Source organism: Sphaerodactylus townsendi, linkage group LG10 (assembly GCF_021028975.2).
Source record: "Sphaerodactylus townsendi isolate TG3544 linkage group LG10, MPM_Stown_v2.3, whole genome shotgun sequence".
NCBI classification, from domain to species: Eukaryota; Metazoa; Chordata; class Lepidosauria; order Squamata; family Sphaerodactylidae; genus Sphaerodactylus; species Sphaerodactylus townsendi.
In genome coordinates this window covers 50,522,496-50,543,787 of record NC_059434.1, presented here as the reverse complement: position 1 = coordinate 50,543,787, position 21,292 = coordinate 50,522,496, and the positions used below count along the sequence as shown (strand labels likewise).

Below are 21,292 nucleotides of genomic sequence, written 5' to 3'. Positions count from 1 at the left end.
ATGGAAACCATCCACCAGGACAACCAGCGCCATAGCCAGGCCTAAAGCAAGACTGAAAAGGATTATGTGCAGATGTGTCATTCAGAAAATCCTGAAGTTGCTCTACTACCACTCTCCTGATCACCCTCCTCAGATACTGACTGGCAACTGGCCACAGAATTTTTGTTCAAAAAATAAGTTTTCCCCCCAACAAAGGTTTAATAACAAAGAGAATTAGATGGAATGACCTGCCAGGGTGCATCTAAAAAAATTAAGACATGCTTAAGTTCTTGAATCCACAAGTTGTAACCAATAGTAACTTTCCACCAGCAGAAAGTGAATTCTTCCCTACTGTCCCTTTCCTCTGGAACCCCCACCTTCCAGGTACTGCTCCTGGAAGTTCCTTGAACCCTGGAGTAGCATTCTGAGGGCTGTAGAAAGAGGGGAGGGTTGGCAAAATTACATTATTCAAGTGAAACTCCGAAAACAAACCTTACCCTAGTCACAGTTCAGAATGCAGTAACAGAAAATTGAGTCTGAATCTTAAAGTAATACAACGGTATTGTGATTGCTTAATATGCAGTAGGTAAAGCTCAACATTGATTCAGGCATTTGGAATGTTTGTAATTATCCTGGTGACAGGATGAGCTGATTGCTTGGCAAAAACAACAATTATGTATGGCTGAGCGCTTCCTAAGAAATGATCATGCAAATGATAAATGCTTTATCTGAACCACCCTCAGTCTCTTTGGAGCAAAAACCGCAGTTGTTTACATACAAAATTATCAGTGAAATAAGAACTAGCACACTGGTTCATAAGGTGCATCATGTTTCTGCTACTTTCAATATATGACTTCCATGTTATCAAATGATTACACTGGAGAAGCAAAACACAGGTCAGTTTTCACTCTACTTGCCCTCCACAAAGTTTTGTTCACTGTGACAATGTTTTCAGTGGCATATTCTACTGACCCACTGCACAGCACTACTACAGCCCCCAAATTGAAGCAACATGTCTCAGAACGACACCAAGGTAATATCAGCCACTAAAATACACAGGCATTTAAAATGCACTAAGCATGGTTCGATGTTTTATTAGCAGCCCTAACACACTACAGCAAACTCAGAGGACTGAATCTATATACTTCGAAAGGCTGCCATTGATGCTTTTAAGAACTGTCTTGTGTGAAATATTTGTAGCACATCAATAAACACAGAAGCTACTCATACATACCTTCCCGGCCCATGAGAAAGGAATAAAAACAGAGGTGGTTAATGCTAAGATACATCCAGCCTTGGCGGGGGACCTTCCCTTTCCAATAACTGCAAGAATAGTAATTCACCAGTTTCTCTTCCTCTGGCATTCCAAACAGCTTGTGGAACTTCACTATTGCCTCTTTAAATTTTTCAGTATCATCATCCTCTTTGATTCCATTGATTTTGTTATATTCTGCTATGATGCCCTGAAGCAAAAGATCACACAATATAGTCGATCACAACACACACAGTGTAACTCCAAACTTTGTGTTGCAACATCAACAACATAGACAAATTTTTGGAACTAACTAGCATTGCAATATGACTACCAGCAGATTTGAAAAACAACTATCAATGTAGTGTAGAGATGAATACAAAAGGATAAAGCCTAAATTGATACATTTAATTCTCAGAACTATATATCTAATTCACAAAAGTCTTTGAACTGGAAAATTCATATGGACAATATCCAAAGAACCACACAACTAATTCTACGCTCACAAGGAAGCTTTCGATTTAATTTCACTAGGACAATAGCATCCCCATGCTGCACAGTAAGCCTACTTTTGAATCTGATGGAACTTCAAAAGCATCTTGCAAAATTGCACAGGTTTCTGCCAGTACCAGATTTAATCAATCAGAAAACCCATTTGTCTACTACATGCATTTGGTTGGGTCTAACTGCAAATTTTATTGGTCCTTAAAATATAAGGTGACCATAAGCTCTTCCATTTCAGCTTTGTTCTCATTCGACCCTGATCGTGGCCACTTCTACCTCCCCACTGAAGCTCTATTCTACCCTTCCCATTGCAGCCAACTTCTCTCCTAATTACTGCTCCTCTCTCTTCTTCAACTGTGGCCCTGCTTTTTAGTCCCACTGGTATCAGCAGCTTTACAAGAAGAAGGATTACTACATTATGACACATGCCTCTAAGCTGAGAAGTCTGATAGGAGTATTTGGAGGAAAACATTCCTGTTGGCAAGAGAGGATAGTTCTCACAATAATGGATACAAATGATGGGTGGAAAGATACCAGCTGGACATCAGGATTTTTTTTACAGTGCAAGTAGTTCATCAGATCAGCTGCCTAGGGAGGTGGTGACCTCTCCCTCCATGGCAGTCTCCAAGCAGCAGCTGGACAAATATTTGTCAGGAATGTTTTAGACTGATCCTGCACTGAACAGGGGGTTGGACTAGATGGCCCCATCCAACTCTGTGATTCCATGACGTAAAGCTGAGTGCCCTGTGCTCTGATTCTTCAACTGCCTCTAGACTCTTCTCTCATAGGTAAATGCAAGGCAGCCCAATGTCTCCAGTTAGGCCAGGTTGTGAGTCTTGGCAGATGCCCAACCATACCAATCCCTGAAGCTGGCTCTGCCCATGTTTGTTTCTGAAAGAGCTTTTTGGATCTCAACTTATCTTATTTGATTACATTGATACATTTCTTTGACAATGAGATATTTTCCCTCAGGCTAGGCTAACCCATACTTCTTTGCCGAACAGTGTCTTGCTAAAAGCAAGTTAAATAAAGTGGCAGGTCAGGTATAAGGAAAAAAAATTGATAATCAACTGTAGGAACAAGGCATGTGCTACCTGTATTTTTCCTCTGACAAATGTGTTTATGTCATTTTCGTTTTCAAAGATTGAAAGAGTTTGCAGTAAGTTCTGTTCCAGCCATTCCCAGTGCTCAGTTATTTCTTTCCTTGAACAACCTATGACAAAAACAAAATAAACTGCTACTTCAACATCTGTGACTTGTTCGTCTTAAAGCACAAAAGCATTTAATCAATTTTCTCCTTGGAAATCTGATTCCAGTACCAGCATGTGCATGAAAGCCGATCACAAAGAAAGCAGAGAAGAAAAAAACCCCAAAATATTAAAGTAGCTTATCCAAAAGAAGCTCACCTGACCCATGAGCTGATTGGATCACCAATTTACATTCTAGGACAACTTTTGTTTGCAGATGGATTTCCTGGATATAGCCTGTGCTATAACCAGTTCAGGAGAAAGATGAGAGTGCAGTCCTATGTTGTGAACAGCAGGGTGCTTCCATTGGAGAAAATAGTGCCAAATTCAAATGACCATTAAAGAATCATTATATGAGCAGCTTTCCTTTAAAGACATCATTTGGCACTATTAAATAAACCCCAAAAGAATTCAAACACTTGCCAAAAAGTTAAATTGCTACTTTATGCAAAAGATGTTTTGACATACCGGTATATAAGGTCAGTGGAAGATATTTAATGCCTTTTATGAAGGGGGGGGGGGCAGAAACTGAACAAGGTAGTCACTAGGTCCACAGCTGAGCATTCAGCTAAGAAGAAGTTCCAGGAAGAAACAGTGGCTTGATTTACAATCAAGCTCTCGTCTTTATCCTGAACAGGGTATACGAGTTGTTTAATCTGTAATCTTGAAATAGGCTGGAACCAATGAATCAATCTGGTAATTGAGGAGTCTTCCCCCAGATCTGTACTGAACAAAATGAAATCCTCAATTCCAATTCAAATGCTGAAATCCACGACTTTCTGAATTGTACTATTTTGATAGCACAGAGTATGGGGGAAGGCACATTAAGTACACAGTCTTATGAAACTCGAGTCTTCTGATTTGGAGAAAACGTACTGGGCTTTTGGGGGTCAGAATAAATACACCAAAATTTGTCCTACATATGATTTCTACCATAACAGGAGAGAAGCCATCAGCTGATCCTGTCATCACATTGTGCTCTGGGGAGGAGGTGAAAAGAGAATGGCTTCCGATAAAGACATCCCATGTTGTTATCCATATTTGACAATTTATGTCAACCCTGCTTTGTTTATTGCATGCAAAACTCCTTGCTCTTACCCAGGGGTCCCCAAACTACGGCCCGGGGGCCAAATGTGGCCCCCTGAAGGCATTTATCCGGCCCGCCAGGCATGGCGGCAATGGCTCCATTCATGTGCAGTGGGGGCTCGAGGGAGAGGAGGAACCGGCCCCAACGGCTGTTGATTGCAGTTACATGATGGCACCCCCAAATCTCCATGAATTTTCTGACCCAGAGTTGGAAACCTTACATGTGGCAACGCCTGCTCCGCCCTTCCCTCTCAGCTACTCCATGTGTTGCTCTCAGGCTTTCTGTTCCGCCTCACTCCCATTGGCATCAGCCAGGCTGGCAAATCGCTCACTGGCTGCTAGGGAGGAAAGAACCCAGGAAGATACCTGATCCTGGGTTAGATGGAATGCTTCATTGGGAAAGTTCTGCTTTTTTTTTTTTTTACAGGGGAAGGTATTCCACAGCCTCCCCAACAATATTTGGAGCCCACCCTGTACTTCTTTGGTCACTGTTCTAAAAATAGACCATGACAGAAAGGCTGAAAGGTGAAATCAAACATTTTACAATCATTTGTGCATAGGAATTTGTTCATAGTTTTTTTTAGTCCGGCCCTCCAACAGTCTGAGGGCCAGTGAACTGGCCCCCTGTTTAAAAAGTTTGGGGACCCCTGCTCTTACCAAACTAACAGAGACCTATGGAGGACTCAAATAATACTAGAAAACAGAGTTTCATTCTACCTGTCTCTATATTTATGTTTACACACTGTGGCTATGCTAAACTCTGCGGCTTCGTATTGATGTGTTTGGGGCTGTGTAGGGATGGGTGGAGGAAGGGAAAGTGAGGATGATGTATGAGTCTGAAATTGTGTGCATCGAGGAATGCTGCTGTAAATTTCGTTGTGCGTGCACAATGACAATAAAATGCTTATGCTTATGCTTATATCTTCACACAGGAAGGACTAGCTAATAAAATACTTCAATATACATTAAAAAAATCAAATACATACAATTAATTGCTCAAGAGCCAATTTAGAAAATTATAAAAGTACAAGTATAATCCATAATTAGAAAAGGAAGCTGAATTGGAATCATCTTCTACTATATCAAAATCTGTAAACATAAAGGATAATCCAGCCAAAATTCATTTAAACTGCATTAAGAGAGGTGATCTTAATATATGTATTCTATGGGTTAGTTAGCCATGTGCTTAACTTCCTCCTCTTATAACTGTGATTTTAAAAATGCTTAATTTCAGCTTGATTACACTCCATGGGTGGGCAGGGTTTGATGCTGCAGTAGGCACAGCATGATTCCTACGTCAGTGCCATGCAATGAGACATGGATGCTGGCGTAGGGGGCACCTAGGCCAGAGTAGAGGAGTCACACAATCCTGCAGTGCTGGAACCTGCAGGTTTCCTCCTATGCCATCACTTCTGCACTGCAGGAGGCCATGTTGGCGTGGAAGGGGGCCATTCCCAGGGGCGCTGACAACTTCAGTCAGCTCCTAGAGGAGTTTTGGAGTGGGAACACCCCCCTCAGTGACCCAGCCTTATGCCATCAAAAAGTGTAAAGCAACTCATATACCTCTATGAGACTGCGTCTTTGGAGGCAGCACCACACTGTTGTCCCCAGTGCACCCCCCTCAGTGCACCCCTCCTCAATGTTTGACACCTGCCCCTTTGGATTGGGCTGCCTAGCATCAGGACATAATAGGTATATACAATGAGCAAATTTATTATTTCCTATTCACTAAATTATTGTAAAGATCTCAGTGGGGCTGAATCTCTTCCCAGCCGTTTGGCCTTGACTGCGTTTCCTGGCACGGGCGACGGGCCAGAATCTACAGTAACCACACTGTCAGAGGGCTTATCTCTTAGAGCGAGATGAGAATTCCGTTCCCATGAGAATGGGACTGGAGACTCCGGGAGGGGGATGGAACAAGGGGGTTATAACCTGTGGTCTGGGCGGGAAGGCCCATTCCTGTCATGTCGTGTGTGTGAGCTTTCTAAGTTGTCTGAATAAATGGTCTTTCAACCAAAAGCCTTTTATTTCTGCCTCGTTGGAATTCCTTACAATTATAGAGCTAACTGTGCACAGAAATTATTTCCAGGGAATTGAAAGTTTAAGTTTCACTGACACAGTTCTGCTGATGAGGAATGAGATCATTTTTAACCATTCCAGGGAGTCCTTACATTTCTCCTCTTTATTCTGAATACAAATAATTAATGAAAGCTTTCATAATTTAAACAGTGGCAACAAAGGCACATATGATCCTCATACCGGTCTTCGCTTGAAATTACTGTACAGCCACGGCTCCACTGCTGCTCTGCCTGGGGCGTTGTGGGCTCCCCCACCCTGTGGGTGCTACGCCACTGCTTATTTGGCATATGTCTTATAAACTAACTATTCTGTACTAGTAATGTAAAAAATAAAACATACAATGCAACACTCCTATGAACTACAAGCTACAAAGAACAGTCCATCTCAGGAGTGTCAAACTCATTTGGCATGAAGGATGGATATGACTTAGTTGGGGCGGGCCTGAGGGGGTAACTACTTCAGTTGGCCCCAGAATGGCACTGGGGGGGTGCCTGTACTGGCAAGTCCACAGTGGGGTGGCGTGACTGCCTTGAGAGAGCTTATCAGGCCCTCGAACCAGCTAAGGCAATCCCCCCCCCCAATTTGGCGGGAGCAATGAGTGGTTTCCTCAGCTAGCTCATGGGTCTGATAAGCCCCCTCAAGGGACCAGATCCTGCCCCCAGGATGCATGTTTGACACCCCTGCTCTATCCTCTAGTAAACTGCTCAAAGTTTATATACTCACCACAGGCAACAGTCCAATAAATCATAGAGTCAGGGGCTTGATAGAGGATTCGATATGGTGCCACCCTTGCACTGGAGTCTAGCACAACATCAAGAGTGCCCACAAGAAGACCTGGAGAAAAATTAGTTTAGTTAGTTACCACGCTGAATTCTTGCAATGGACACAGAAGCTTGCAGCACAGCAGAACATCTCAGTCCCCCTGCCCCACGCAAAAGATTTAATTAATAAAGATAAACTTGAAATATGAGCATAAGCATGTACAATAGCTGATGTCCTCTGGATATAGCACTGTTCTGTATATGGGAGTTCATATACAAACCTAGAATGTAAAGATATGTCTGCATCTGTGCCATCACATAGAACATAAATCAAGCTATTTAAAAATGACACTTTTTGGTGGTGAGATAAGAGAACTGTGAATTCTGACCCAGTACTCAGAAAACCGTTTCACTTAGCCTACTATAGTTAATGGGGTTACATCTGAAGATGTTCTATAATATAATTTTAGTTACCACGGGCCAGGGTCAGAAGTGCTCTTCTGCATTTAAAGTCTTCCACACACAAGAGTTATTTGATAAAACACACAAGAAAAGTAAAACTAAGACCTGATTTAGGCATGGCAATAGCAAGACAAAAGCACTTTCCCTATGAACACTGCACCCCTCCCCACAACTTCTCATTTAAACAGGGCTGCAGTGCAGCTATTTGTGGCTGTGTACTCAGGTGGCAGCCCTGTTTAAGCAGGACACTGCATGAGTGCAAGATCCATGAGAAAGTAGACCTGACCACTTGCTGTACCGGTATCACATTTAAATCAAGCCTGTTTTGGGGCAAACAGAAGCACTGTTAAGGCAGTCATCACCAGAACGCTCCTTTGTATGCCATGGCATCCACTGATATGTTTCCTGGTACCCAGCTCCTTGTTCCCACAAATAAAAAAACTAATGTTATATGTCTTTTTAAATTTATAGTCCACTTTTTTGCTCACAGATTTTCTCCACCTAATTGAAACAAGGTGTTTAGAGAGTCAGCAGTTGCTTCTGAAACAAATACATCCATCTCACAAGTGCACTCAGCTTGGACTCTCCCCCCATTCTGAAACTGATTCCATGACAGCCATTTTGGGTTCAACTGAGCCTCACACAGAAACCATTTAGTGCTGGTGCCCATTGATTGTCGTCAAAACCAAAAGTATCCACAGGCTCAACAAACCCAGAAACTCCTGTGCTAGAGAATCTGCTTTTTACTGTTCTGTTTGATCTCACCCATCCTGTATTTGTGCGAGTGGTTGCAGAGCAACACTTGTGGCTATTTTTCTTCTGCCCACAGTTCTTCATATTCAACTCATAGAAGAAGATGTTTCCTTCCACTGGTCTAGAAATGAACTGTTCCTGCATTTGGTGTGCATTTGGTTAAGTGAAGATGAAATCAGGAGGTCCCCCCCCCCCCTTGAAAATATTGCTTTGTGTTCCCCCGATTGTATTTACACTGTTGCTCACTCTGTGCCTGGGATTTGTTCCCTTCTGGACGCACATTAGTCCTGATGAGCTTGGACTGCCAGACTGGCACTGAAGTTCTGCTTGGCATTCTGTACAGGGTCACTGGTTCTGCTGGGCTCCCCCCACCCCCGATGTATTCTGCAGTCAGTGATTCTCTGATTTTACATTGCTCTTGTTGAGCTTGTGCCACCAGGCTGGCACAGGGTTCTGTTGAGTATTCTGTATATTGTCATTCATTCTTCTGGGCTTGCAAATCCTTCCCTTCAGTCTCAACTGAAGATTCTCTAATCTGATGCTGGTTCTGTTGGGCTCACACAGCCACAGTGGCACTGGGGTTCTGCTGGGCATGCATACATTGTCACTGGTTCTTCTGGGTTTGAGAAAGTGCCCCCCACCTTGAGTTTCCACTGCAGAGATTCTCCAGCGATTTTGGTTCTGCTTGGTTGAGCTCATTAGCTTGTGGGTCTACTGGGATTACTGGGTTCTGCAATGATTGTTAGGATTTTTGTGTTGGTTCCTCCATGGGAAGCATGGTTAGACCAGTGATGCTGCTTACAGGTGTGGCTTTTGCCTGGAAGCAGCTTGGAAGCCCGCCCCCCTGGAAATGATGGATGATAAGTGGAAGTAATCTGTTCTCAAGGGCCCCAAAGAATTGGACCCCTTGGTCCAATCTACTTGAAATTTGGGGATTGTTTAAAGAAAAGGCACCAGCCTGCTGAAATGTTTGTGCCTCTCTCTCCTCTCAAAAAAACAACAACCCGTCCCCAGCCACCCAGAAACTTTCCCCATAGGAAATAATGGACCTGAGGAAAAATGGATTCCCAACTCCTTCCTCCCCCAAACCCATACTTTTTTGGTCCAATATACTCAAATCTGGAAACAAAAACAGGGTTTTTCTCCCTGCACAACCCTAGCTCTTACCCACTGGACAAGAAACCCCCCCCCCCCCTCTGTTTTTAATATAAGTTTTGTGATTGGAAATGGTTATGTAGTTGAAGATTTTCTATGGCACAAAGCTAAGCATCACTGGATAATTGCCTGCAAATCAATCGGAAGCTAAAGGGATAGCTAGAGGGACTTATTTAAATGTTGGAAACTCTATTCAGACAGTTAAGCTGACTTGTTGAGAAATAATCCCCCTCCTGACACTTGGGAGGGCAAGCCTTTTTTTTTAATAGCATTCATAATGTAGAGATCCAACCTGTTTCAGTTACTGCAAAGGCCACTCTGGCATTCTGAAGCTCACCACATGATTAGAATAAGACTTTGGGTTGGCATTCAGCTGACATCTCTCCACTCTGGAATGTAGCTGTTCATCATTCTCTGGCCAAAAGTAATCTCTCCATTTCTCTCCTGCAATATCCATTAACTCATTTCTTCTTTGTTCTAGAGTCAGTCAATAAGAGACAGGCACGGTCTACACAGCATTAACATGGTGAACTATACTCTACTCCTGTAAGAGCACTGAATGATAAATAATTGAACATCATTTGAGATTTTGGTATTCTTTGACACATACTTTCTTCAGCCTTTGTTGAGTAGAGACAATGCTTTAGTGTACATTTTCTCAAGCTGTTCTCAGCAGGTTTTAAAGGTATACAAGAACGTATTCAAGAAAAAGGCAAACTCTATGCTGGGGATAATTAGGAAAGGAATTGATAATAAAACTGCAAAGATTGTCATGCCCTTATATAAAGCAGTGGTGCGACTGCACTTGGAGTACTGTGTTCAGTTCTGGTCGCCACATCTCAAAAAGGATATTGAAGAGATAGAAAAAGTGCAGAGAAGGGCAACGAGGATGATTGAGGAATTGGAGCACCTTCCTTATGAAGAGAGGCTGCAGTGTTAAGAACTCTTTAGTTTGGAGAGGAGACGTCTGAGGGGGGATATGATTGAAGTCTATAAAATTATGCATGGGGTAGAAAATGTTGACAGAGAGAAATTTTTCTCTCTTTCTCACAATACTAGAACCAGGGGGCATATATTGAAAATGCTGGGGGGAAGAATTAGGACTAATAAAAGGAAACTCTTCTTCATGCAACATGTGATTGGTGTTTGGAATATGCTGCCACAGGTGATGGTGTTTGGAATATGCTGCCACAGGTGATGGCAACTAACCTGGATAGCTTTAAAAAGGGCTTGGACAGATTTATGGAGGAGAAGTTGATCTATGGCTACCAATCTTGATCCTCCTTGATCTGAGAAATGCCTTAACAGACCAGGTGCTCAGGAGAAACAGTCGCAAAAGGCCATTGCTTTCACAATGTGAGATCCCTGCATGTGAGATCCCAAAGTCACCTGGTGGGCCACTGCGAGTAGCAGAGAGCTGGACGAGATGGACTCTGGTCTGATCCAGCTGGCTTGTTCTTATGTTCTTATGTATTTCAAGATTGCTTGGTTTTTCCTGTTTCAATAAACATTTCCCTTAAATATTTAAATATCAAAGCATCAGAGGTGACTTTGATAGTGCTGGCCATAGCACAAAAAGGAGGAACTATTTTAGCAAGGTTGCCACATTAGGGTGAAATGTGCAGTCCAGTGGAACCTTAAAGGATAACAAATATATTGTGGCTGCTGACGCTTTCATAAACCACACCAGATGCATGAACTGTTAGACCCAATTAGAAGATATATGCAGACACACAGACACACACACTCACACGCCCAGGGCTAAAAATCTGAATCATCTGGACCTCTGGGTAATATCTGCCTATTGACCTAATGTTTGTAGCCATGAGTAGCCGTATTGTTTGTAGCCATGAGTAGCCGTATTGACCTAATGTTTGTAGCCATCTGCCAACTGCATACAACAACTTCATGCATCTGATTTAAGTGGGCTCTGGCTCTTCTGGGTCAAACAAGTTCATGCCACCATGAATTTGTTAGCTCTTAAGGAACCTCAAGCCTGTGTGTCTTCAGTTCCAGAAGATTAACTCAGGCTGCATGAGGTTTAGGTTCTGGTTTGCACCTCACCCTAGGAAAGCAACAGCACGAACTTACCCAACAATGGACAACTTCCTCAGCTAGTGTTGGAGGGCAGGAAACTCAGCTTCTCCAATCCACACTATCTTTCAAAAAGCTTGGCAAGACAGTGAGTTACTTTGGCCTGAGGAATAATCTGGCAGTTGCCCCTTTCATCAAGAAATGAGGTCATTCCAGAAACTGCCAACTGGCCTACCCTGATTCAGATATCGCTCCTTGGTGCCAACAAATGCATTTCCTTCTGTTTTGATAGCCTCTTTTCATATTTGCACTTCTTGGCGAACTTCTTTCCTATTGCTACCAACCCATTTACTGGTTGGTTACGCATGGGAAATGCCAGTGTCAAACATTGGTTTTGTTTTCTTTTTGTTCTGCAACATTTTTTCACCATGCAGAAATGAACTGGACCTTTCTGCATTTTTCTGCCATGTTTTCTCTGAGTGCTTACATGGCAATTTTACAAAGTCTATTTGCAAGTCAGCAACAGTTCTTGTGTAAAATCCTGTATCCAATTTTTTTTCCAGAGAAAATCCAACCCCCTTCTGATTGTCAGTCAAGTAGCCACTCCCCCTTCCTTGCCACCTTTTCCTTCCTCCCGTCCCTGTTCACTCCCTCACCTCCCCCTCCCTTTAAAACTTCCTTTAAAAAAAAATTGAGGGCACTAGTGATACTGTTCTGAAGCAATGATAAAAGTTTCCCTCTCTACACATTAGCAATACTGCATTCATTGAGTCAATGGGTCAATTTAGTTCATTACAAACTATGTGAGCTCTTCCTTTTGCAGCAGCATTTTGTTCCTTTGATTCTTGCTCGTGTAAGTAGAGGTACAACCTTCCAATCATGCACCACAATATTATTTTATTAGTTATTCTGCTCACATATATCTGTGCATATTATGTTTGAATATTCACATTTTGTGTGTGTATAAAGAGATGTCAAGACACAGCTGACTTAAGGCAACTCTAGTAGGGAACATTCAAAATAAAGGGACATAAGTTGGTAGAGTATACAGCAATAAATAATTAGTATTGATCAAATATCAAAATTTGCAAAAATTAGTAAAGGATTGGAAACTACTTGTTAATTTTCTTAAAGGAAAAGAGAATATAAATATGTCACTAAGCTTAATAATAAAGAATGGAGACGTGTTTTGTTAATTTACACTGGTTTTGTTATTTAGTTAAAAAGAACATTTTTATTATTGAATTCAGGAAAATAGTAGTAAAGGGAATTTTAAGAGATTTATTTTCTAGCAGGAAGTTTTTAAAATATGCATCTAAAACAGGGGTAGGGAACCTTTAACACTCAAAGAGCCATTTGGACCCATTTTCCATGGGAAAAGAAAACACTTGGAGCCGCAAATAATTTTTGACATTTAAAATAAAGATAACACTGTATATATTGGGGTTTTTTACCTTTTACTCCACTCATTCTGAGAAGCGCATGGATGCACCCGCCCTGCTGCCTGCAGGGCGGGCAAGGATGGGGCTGAAGGAGTTTGGCAGCTCTTGCCGGCCCGCTTCAGGAGTCAGCCTCACTCCCACCTGCCAAACAGGGTGAGCGAGAAGGGAAGCCCATGGCACTGCCCAGCCGGCCACGGGCAATTGGTGCACCCGCCCTGCTGCCTGCAGGGCGGGCAAGGATGAAGCCGGCGGCTCGGCTTGTGGAGCCGCAGTGCAAGGGCAGAAAAGCCGCATGCGGCTCTCGAGCCGCAGGTTCCCTACCCCTGATCTAAAACAAAGAATATTGTAAGAATTCAGTACAAAATGTATAATCATGTGTATATTTTTAATATTGTATGCTTAATGGTATGTATTTGATAATTAATAAAATATTATTTAAAAAAACAAAGCATGGGGCTTTCAAGTTTAAGCAAAGGTGGTTTCCCATTGCTTTTCTCTGCAGAGTCTTCCTTGGAGGCCTTCCTTCCACAGACACTGCTTAGCTTCCACAATCTGATGCAATCAGGCTATACCAGGCTGCCTTCCCTCCATAGATGCCAAAATCTGTTCTCTTGTTCCACCATTTTATCCCCCACACCCAGCTTCTCCTTAAAAGTTGTCTAAGTGTGTACAGCACCATGTTCACTAGAGCACATGCACCAGAGGAAAAAAAAGGGTGTAGGTTTGCGGATAGCCGGATGACAACATCACTCATGTTTCTCGCTCACAAAAACCAGTGCTGAGTATTTAGACTCGTGCAAACACCTTAAACATAAATTTGCTCCACAGACAGGCTGATGGAAAATATGGAGAAATATGGCAAAAGCGAGGATGCGCAGAGCATCTGGAGGCAGACTGATCTCAACCCTTGTAGACAGACAGCAGAAAAAATTGGAAATAAGATCAGAATGTCAAATGGGCTGTGTCTCTGCATCAGAATGATTTTGTCTGCAATTTTGCTTCCCTTTGTTCTACCCCCCCCCCCCAAACGCTACCTTGTCCGTCTAACAAACACACCTTAAGAACACTTAACAGTTTCATTTTTTTTACATCAGCGCACTCTGAACTTTTGAAAGCAAAAGGGTACTCCTTAGGTATAAGAAATAGGATTAATTGTTGCAAAGTTAAAGATGTATGTGTGGAGGAATGGAGGTCTCCTTGTGGATTCAATATTGCTTGACTCCATGCATCACATGGTGAGATCTGATATCTGAGCCTGCATTTATTGCCTTCCACTAGAAATGTTTCATTCCAATGGCACAGGATCAGGATTAAAACAAATGCACAAGGACAGATTTCAAACTGTCTCTGCAATGTGAGTTTGCAGCTAGATTCTGAATTCAGGTTCCTCTATCCATGTGTCACCATTATAAAGCAAAATAGAGGAACCTATGACAGCAGGAGCATAACTATAATTGTGGAAGTAACTGGCATAGAAAAATGCCAGTTACATTGAAGCTTTAATTTTTCAAAAACCTTTCAGTTTTGTTAAAAGCCTTTTAAAATAATTTTAGTGGGATGGTTTGCAAATATCCTTTATTTTGAGGAAAATTTACTATGTGTTTAGAGAGAGTACCTCACTTTTTATTATTTAGACTTCAACAAATTCTTCAGTGCAAGGTAAATGTTTTACATTCAAGGAAAAACACCCTGCAACATTCTGTACTTCCTGAAAAACTGGTTATGTTGCCTTTATGCGTCTCTTTGAACTTCAAAATACTCAGAGGCTGATAATACTTCACAGGAAATCAATAGCTAAATAAATAAATAAAACTAAATAAATAATGACAGTCCACACTGGTGATGTTCCAGAAGTTGTGATTTTCCTCATGTAACTTTAAATGGTTAAAAATGTAGATGAACCTAATTTTTGCAGCTCTCTCTTCTGTACCCTATTAGCACATTGACAATTACACTATTCATGCATAAATCCCACTGTTAATAGATGGACTGAACAGCCTCTCATCACCCCAGCAGACTCAGAACCTCAAGAGTCATATTACCATAAAACTAATCTTCCTTGACATTGCAACATATCTCAGTCTTGAGATGTTCATATGCTGCATAATAAAGCAGCATAGACATAGAAACAAAACATTAATCTGCTATTAAGGAGTCGGAGTTCAAACCATAACATTTTGCAAAGATGGCAGCTTACTCCCCCATATTTGGACCCCATTCTTTTAAATTGCCATGTATAGCTGTGGTGCTCTGTCAGTTTCAACCCCATTCCAGATGCTTATTCACATCTTTCTCAGCTTTCATTCTGTACAATTCTGCTTCCAGCTCTCTATGTATGTATTTTTCCTATTTCACCCTATTGGTTCATTTGAACCCTTTATTTCAGAGTCTGATGCCTGGCTCATCTTCCTCTCAACTTTGCGCTTCTGTCCCTTCTGATTCAAAGATTTCCCAACTCCTTTCCTTCAATCGCTGCTTTTAGATGCATTCCTCCACAAACCTTGGACATGTCCTGGACCTTATCTTCACTAAAAATGTTTTCTTCTCCACTGAGCTCCCTGTTAAGGACTACCGTCTGTTTGACTTTCACCTTATCTCATTCCACCTTACACAGAGTCTACCTGCTCCACACTCTACTTTTTGTGCTTTTTGTGACCTGCAGTCATGTCCACAAACTGCACTTACTCACTCATGGTACTTGACTCTTGATTTATTTGTACCAATTTCCTACTGAATCATTCATCCCTCTCTCTGATTCACACACTGCATCTGATTTCTCTGCTCAGACTTTCATGTTCTTAAATGCCAACTCTTTTGTTTACTCCTACACAAGAACAGAAATCCTGGATGACTTTGTTTATTATATAGTCATCCTTTTTCTTCTCCACTATCTGCCAAGCTAAACAACACAACTAAAACACCCTGATTACCACGTTTAGAATCCTCAGCAGCTCTTTTCTACTTTTGATGCTCTGTTAAAACATGTTCTATCACCGTGGTGGTGAACCTTTGGCGCTCCAGATGTTATGGACTACAATTCCCATCAGCCCCTTCCAGCATGGCCAATTGGCCATGCTGGCAGGGTCTGATGAGAATTGTAGTCCATAACATCTGGAGAGCCAAAGGTTCACCACCACTGTTCTATCACTTCCTCCTTACTCTCCGCTCTTCTTCAGAACTGTTTGATCTCTCCCACATAATTTCCGTCCTCTGGAATTCTTTCTTCTACCCTGCATGCCTTATTTAATGAGTCACCTGCCCTATTCTGGTCCAACATTTGACCATTGACAAATAGCTCCAAAGATAGAATTCCTTCAAAACAAAATGCAAATTAAAAATTCTGGGGCAGCTGTACCTCAAAATTAGCTTTAGGTTACCATAAATCAAGTGCCCCCAGGCTCTGGGGACTGTACTTTACAAGGGACACAGACTGTTACCTGGCCAAAAGACATTCAAAGTCAGATGCACTATAGAAATTCCACTGTATATACAAAATATACCAAATTAGAAACTGGGGAGTTGCTTGTCTTCTGTACCCCACAACTAGCTTCAGACCATTCAAGATCATGTACATGAGTGAGCTTTCCCCTCTTTTCCTGGGATATTTGAGGATGAACAGGGAAGAAAAGGAAATGGAGTACACAGAAGATGGAAGCAAAGTCCTGCCCTTCCAAAACACCTTGCTGTGCTTCACTGATTTCAGTACCGCCCCCCGCCCCCGCCCCAGCCTGGCTGACTTCCAATGCCAGAGCCAGGAAAAAAATATGCTCCAAACAACTGAAAAGAGATAGCTTGCCCTTATGCTCTGGTTTCATTTAAAAATAGACTCTGCTGATTTATATACGAGCAGCAGACTCACACATATTGGAAAGTTTCAAAATGGCTGCTTTTAAATACAGCAAAGATGTCAGAGACCTCAGACACTGAATCAGTGCCTCTGTCTACAGGGAGATCATCATAGATCTCACTCACATCTCTTGAGTATGTGCCTTCTCTTTGCTACTTCTGGGCTGGGAAGTCCTGAATCCCAGCTTCTATCCTACTTCCTCCCCAAGTCTTAGCAACCTTGCCCAACAGCAAATGCAAACAAAACCTTTATCCTTTTGGCCACAACTAATGGGCAGTCTAGTACATGGAATGCCTTGGCTTGGCTTGGCTGTCAAGGCCTCATCAAGCTGCGGCTACTACTAGGCTAAGGCCAGAAGGCAACAAGGCCCACCTAGAAAAATCCTTTCGAAGTTCACAAGAAAGCTGCCTCCCTAGCCAATGGGAGCTACAATGATAGCAGCAGTGTAAGCTGCAAAATGGGATATCGCAAGCCTGGCTTTCACATCATTTACCCATTTTCTCACCTGCTTTTATTATCTAGGCTACTTGCCCTCCAGGCTAAAAGTTAAAACCAAATTCTGGTTTCCTCTCAGCAGGGAGATTTTATTTAGATCAGAAAAATACTGCCAGTGGCAGCTGGTTCAGGTCATTCAAACTGCATGGACCTTGACTTACATAGTTGCCATTAGTCAGAAACCCTCTTCTCCTCTAAGCTACACCACATGCCTATACCTGTGCAACTCCCACTATAACATTGGAGGTCCCAAAAGAATGCCTTGGTCAGGTAGGCACAGATCACTAGTCAACATGGTGGTCATCAGTTCACTTACAGTTTTCCTGGTGCCTACTAAAATCACAATTGTGGGCATTTTGTTAATAATAGAAGTAACTAAGAAGCCAGGATAGGAAGCTGAAGCTCAGTAATGGCCCTGAATCTGCAAGATCGTTACACTGAGGTCTCCACTACATACTCAGAATCCAGAAATATTTATCCTAATGTTCAGCATCATATGATCCATAAGCGAGTCCCAAGCATCCCGTACTTAGCATTCTGTGAATCTCAACTTTCACTGCAAGAAGTATTCCACTGGCTCTTGTGGTTGTCATCTGATCTTGGCACATAATGATAAAAACATGAAAGTAATTTGCCCACCTATCTCTGAGCAACATGCACTATTTGTTAATGCACTGTTCAGCATGACAGTGGAATTGCACTGTTTCTGCTTAGATAACTAAAACCCTGGTATAATCAAACAGAAAGTCTGAATCAGCAGCAATGCAAAAAGTGCCCGGTGAAGACTACCAGTACAAACCTATGCAGAGTTACAATCTGTACAGCCTATGCAGTCAATTCCAATTGAAATCAATGGGCTCAAATTGGTGCAACTGCCCAGGACTGCACTGCAGCATAAACAACATCAGTGCATTTATCAAGTGGCAAGATTATGAAGCAATGTAGCAAAACAGAACAAGGGGCAGTTTAGGGTAATTCAAGATATTAAGTTTTTCTACCAAGGGATCATAAACTGGAAACAAAACAGGAAGTACTTTATAGAAGTTGTGCCTGTCATCTTGGGGATTTTACACTTGGAAATTGAAATCTACTATTAGCAATTGCACTTTCCCCCAATGTCAACTCTGTCAGCACAGTTGAATTTGTAATAATCAGGGAACTGTGACTGACTTGTGGGCATACATTATACTGATTTTTCCGCATTATAACTGTTGACCTTTGGAGTATGTCTGAAAGCTTCAACAATATTCTGTAATTACTAATGGCTGATTCCTAGTTGCCAAATTCTGTTTACCTGTTGAATAAGATATTTGTAGTTACTAAGGAAAACAGAGAAATGTCCTCATTAAAGATTCTCCTTAAACCTAACCCTAACGTATTATTTTTATTTAATTTTTTCAATCATAAATTGTTCCCAAAATTGTAACAAAAACCCAAAACCTAAAACTGACCATAGCCCTATTCTTGGACTGCACCCTAGAACTCAATGTAACACTAAAACAAGCCTAAGCCCCTGCCCTTGCCTTAACCCTAACCATAAGTTATTATTTTTATTTAATTTTTTCAGTCATAAATTGTTCCCAAAATTGTAACAAAAACCAGAAACCTAAAACTGACCATAGCCCTATTCTTGGACTGCACTCTAGAACTCAACATAACACTAAGGCACACCTGAGCTTCTGCCCTTGCCTTAACCCTAACCCTAATTTATTATTTTTATTTAATTCTTTCAGTCATAAATTGTTCCCAAAATTGTACCAAAACCAGAAACCTAAAACTCACCATAGCCCTATTCTCGGACCGCGCCCTACAACTCAACGTACCGGTAACACTAAAACAAGCCTGAGCCCCTGCTTTTGCCTAGCTGAAAAGTTATGAATGTAGCACGTGAAAGAAGAAAATTATTTCCCTGGTCAATGGATTTCAGAAATGTGTAGTTATCTAAAACAAGGTTAAGAAACTTTGTACATTTTGTTTGCTTACACAATCTTAAGGACTCTCAAGTATTCATGCTTACAAAGTAGGTAAACTTAATTCCTGTCTGGCCAGTGAAGTTGTTTCCCTAGGCTTCAGTCTTACAGCTCTAATGCATGTCAATAGAAAATCTGAAATACTAGACTTTCTGTTAATAATTATGTGTTAATATATGTCTACAGAATCATCTAGTTTTTCAGACAATGTAGAAAAAACAGGTTCAGAGAAAATTCCAGAGCAGTAAAGATGTGTTGTCTGTGCACTGAAAATTTCAGACTTCTATGCAGTAAAATTTTTGTTTTTGTGTGTATAATTTTATTTTCAGAAATTCTTCACACACCTAAATTCACCAATATGTTTCATCTACCTAACTAACCAATTCTAACAATCCAATTGGGGGGGGGGGGGTTAAAAACCACATCTGGAAGTGGTGCAGGGTTGCGTTGTCAGGCTTTCCCTCCCCAAGGCACTTATCCCAGCGGAAGGACAAATCCACTGGCAGATGGCCACCATGGTCCCCTGGATGTGGCACAGAGTGCCATTTCCGAATGCCCATGCCACCAGAGGCCCCACTGGTATAGCATGGGGCATTACAGAGGTGTGGCTGGGGGAGGCGGAACCAATGTTAGTTGGCTTTCTTTCCCTGGCTTTCCTTCCAGATACACCATGACCCAGGCCATCCTTTTGGGTAGCGTAAGTCCACTGAGCTCAATGGAGGGCTTTTCAGCAGTGGGGGGAGGGGTGTTTGCAGCCAAAAAAAACCCCTCTGGAAGCAGCAAAGCAATGCCACAGAGGCTCTGGATTGGGCTGACCAAATGCTTTCCTTGGTCAGGTAATCACAATTGCTAAACACACACACACACACACATTTACGAGGGAAATAGAGAACATATGGAACAGCAAAAGAAATGTTGGTTCAGAGGAAAAGTTTCAATAAATAGAGCAGTCCTCTTCCTTTTTTAAAACACCCCCCTAGAGAAGAAGAGAATAATTAGGGAACCACATTAAAAAATACAAACACGGAAAAATTTGTTCCACAAGTTTTGCCAGTTTCTTTTAGCTCCTTTTTAAAGGAATTGCTGGTGATAACAATTACCTTTGATATAAGTTCAGATTGCATTTTTAAAAAATATTCTCTATTTTTAGATATCTGATACTTAGTAGGTAAATAATGTCAAAGCATTTTACATATATTCTCCATCAGTACCAAAATCCTGTAATAGAGGTCAACACTAACACCGCATATTGCTGATGCAGGCAGCTGGGCAAAGAGTAGACTGTCCAATGTTCCTCACTTTGAACTGCAAATGTCCCAGTTCATATCTCATTTACTATGTTACTTTAATGAGTCAAGAAACAGATAATGAAGTAATTCTAGTTCCTTTATTATTACTCGTCACTGCTTCCCTTATTTCACAAGGCAGGTCACATGACTCACTTTTAAAAAATGTTTTGGGAAGAGTCATCATGTGACTTGGCTGAAATACTCTGCAAATACACCACAGACCAGATTTTGATGCAACTGACTTCACCAAGAACAAACTGAAAGTCTTGTGGAGCCATGTGGTGGGATTTTTTACCTTTTAAAAATAAACAAAGTTACTTACGTAGCAAATTAGGTAGAGAATAGAGTTGAAAATTTCACAAAAATTGAGTACAGCAGCCTAGAATTCCAGGCCAGATCATGCAATAGAGAAAGGGGAGAAGGAACATGTGTGTGGAACTGCTATCATGTTTTTGGGAGAAATCTTAAACTGTCGGCCTCCTCCGCCCACTACACAGGGTCCTTGCACATGCTATACTCTACACAAAGTACAGAAAACGCACAACACTAGATTTACAGCATTTAAAATGACAGCATTATTGGGCTTAGTAGCAACCATACTGTCACTCTGAACACAAAACTGCTATTAAAAAAATAACAGGCTAACAGGTCATATTTTAATATCTGAAGTTCATTTTAATTTGCAACAAAGCAGGGAGCATCAGAAGAAGCTAATTACTCATGAAAACCATGGTGGTGGGCTGCAGCATGACTTTCATTTTATTAAGGCTAAAATTAAAACACAGTTATTGTAATGATATTTACATCCTCTTTTATATCTACTCATATGCCAGTTCCCTCCCATCCAAGGTTATTATAAGATCCATAAAAAGGCTTCAGCGTGCTCCAGAATCACTTATGCCTAGAATACATATGGGCCAAGAAAATCCATTTTAAT

The 21,292-nt window shown here is 41.5% G+C and overlaps 1 protein-coding gene across 1 annotated transcript in view; it reads right to left on the bottom strand.

The window, feature by feature from the left end:
- Positions 1-21,292, bottom strand: part of TBC1D9 (TBC1 domain family member 9) — a 54,712-nt gene that overhangs the window by 27,462 nt on the left and 5,958 nt on the right. The window contains exons 2-4 of the mRNA XM_048509391.1: positions 6,871-6,981; positions 2,830-2,948; positions 1,214-1,442 (exon numbers count right to left, since the gene is read on the bottom strand). Coding sequence (XP_048365348.1) covers positions 1,214-1,442; positions 2,830-2,948; positions 6,871-6,981 — 459 coding nt within the window. The remainder of the gene's footprint in view (positions 1-1,213; positions 1,443-2,829; positions 2,949-6,870; positions 6,982-21,292) is intronic.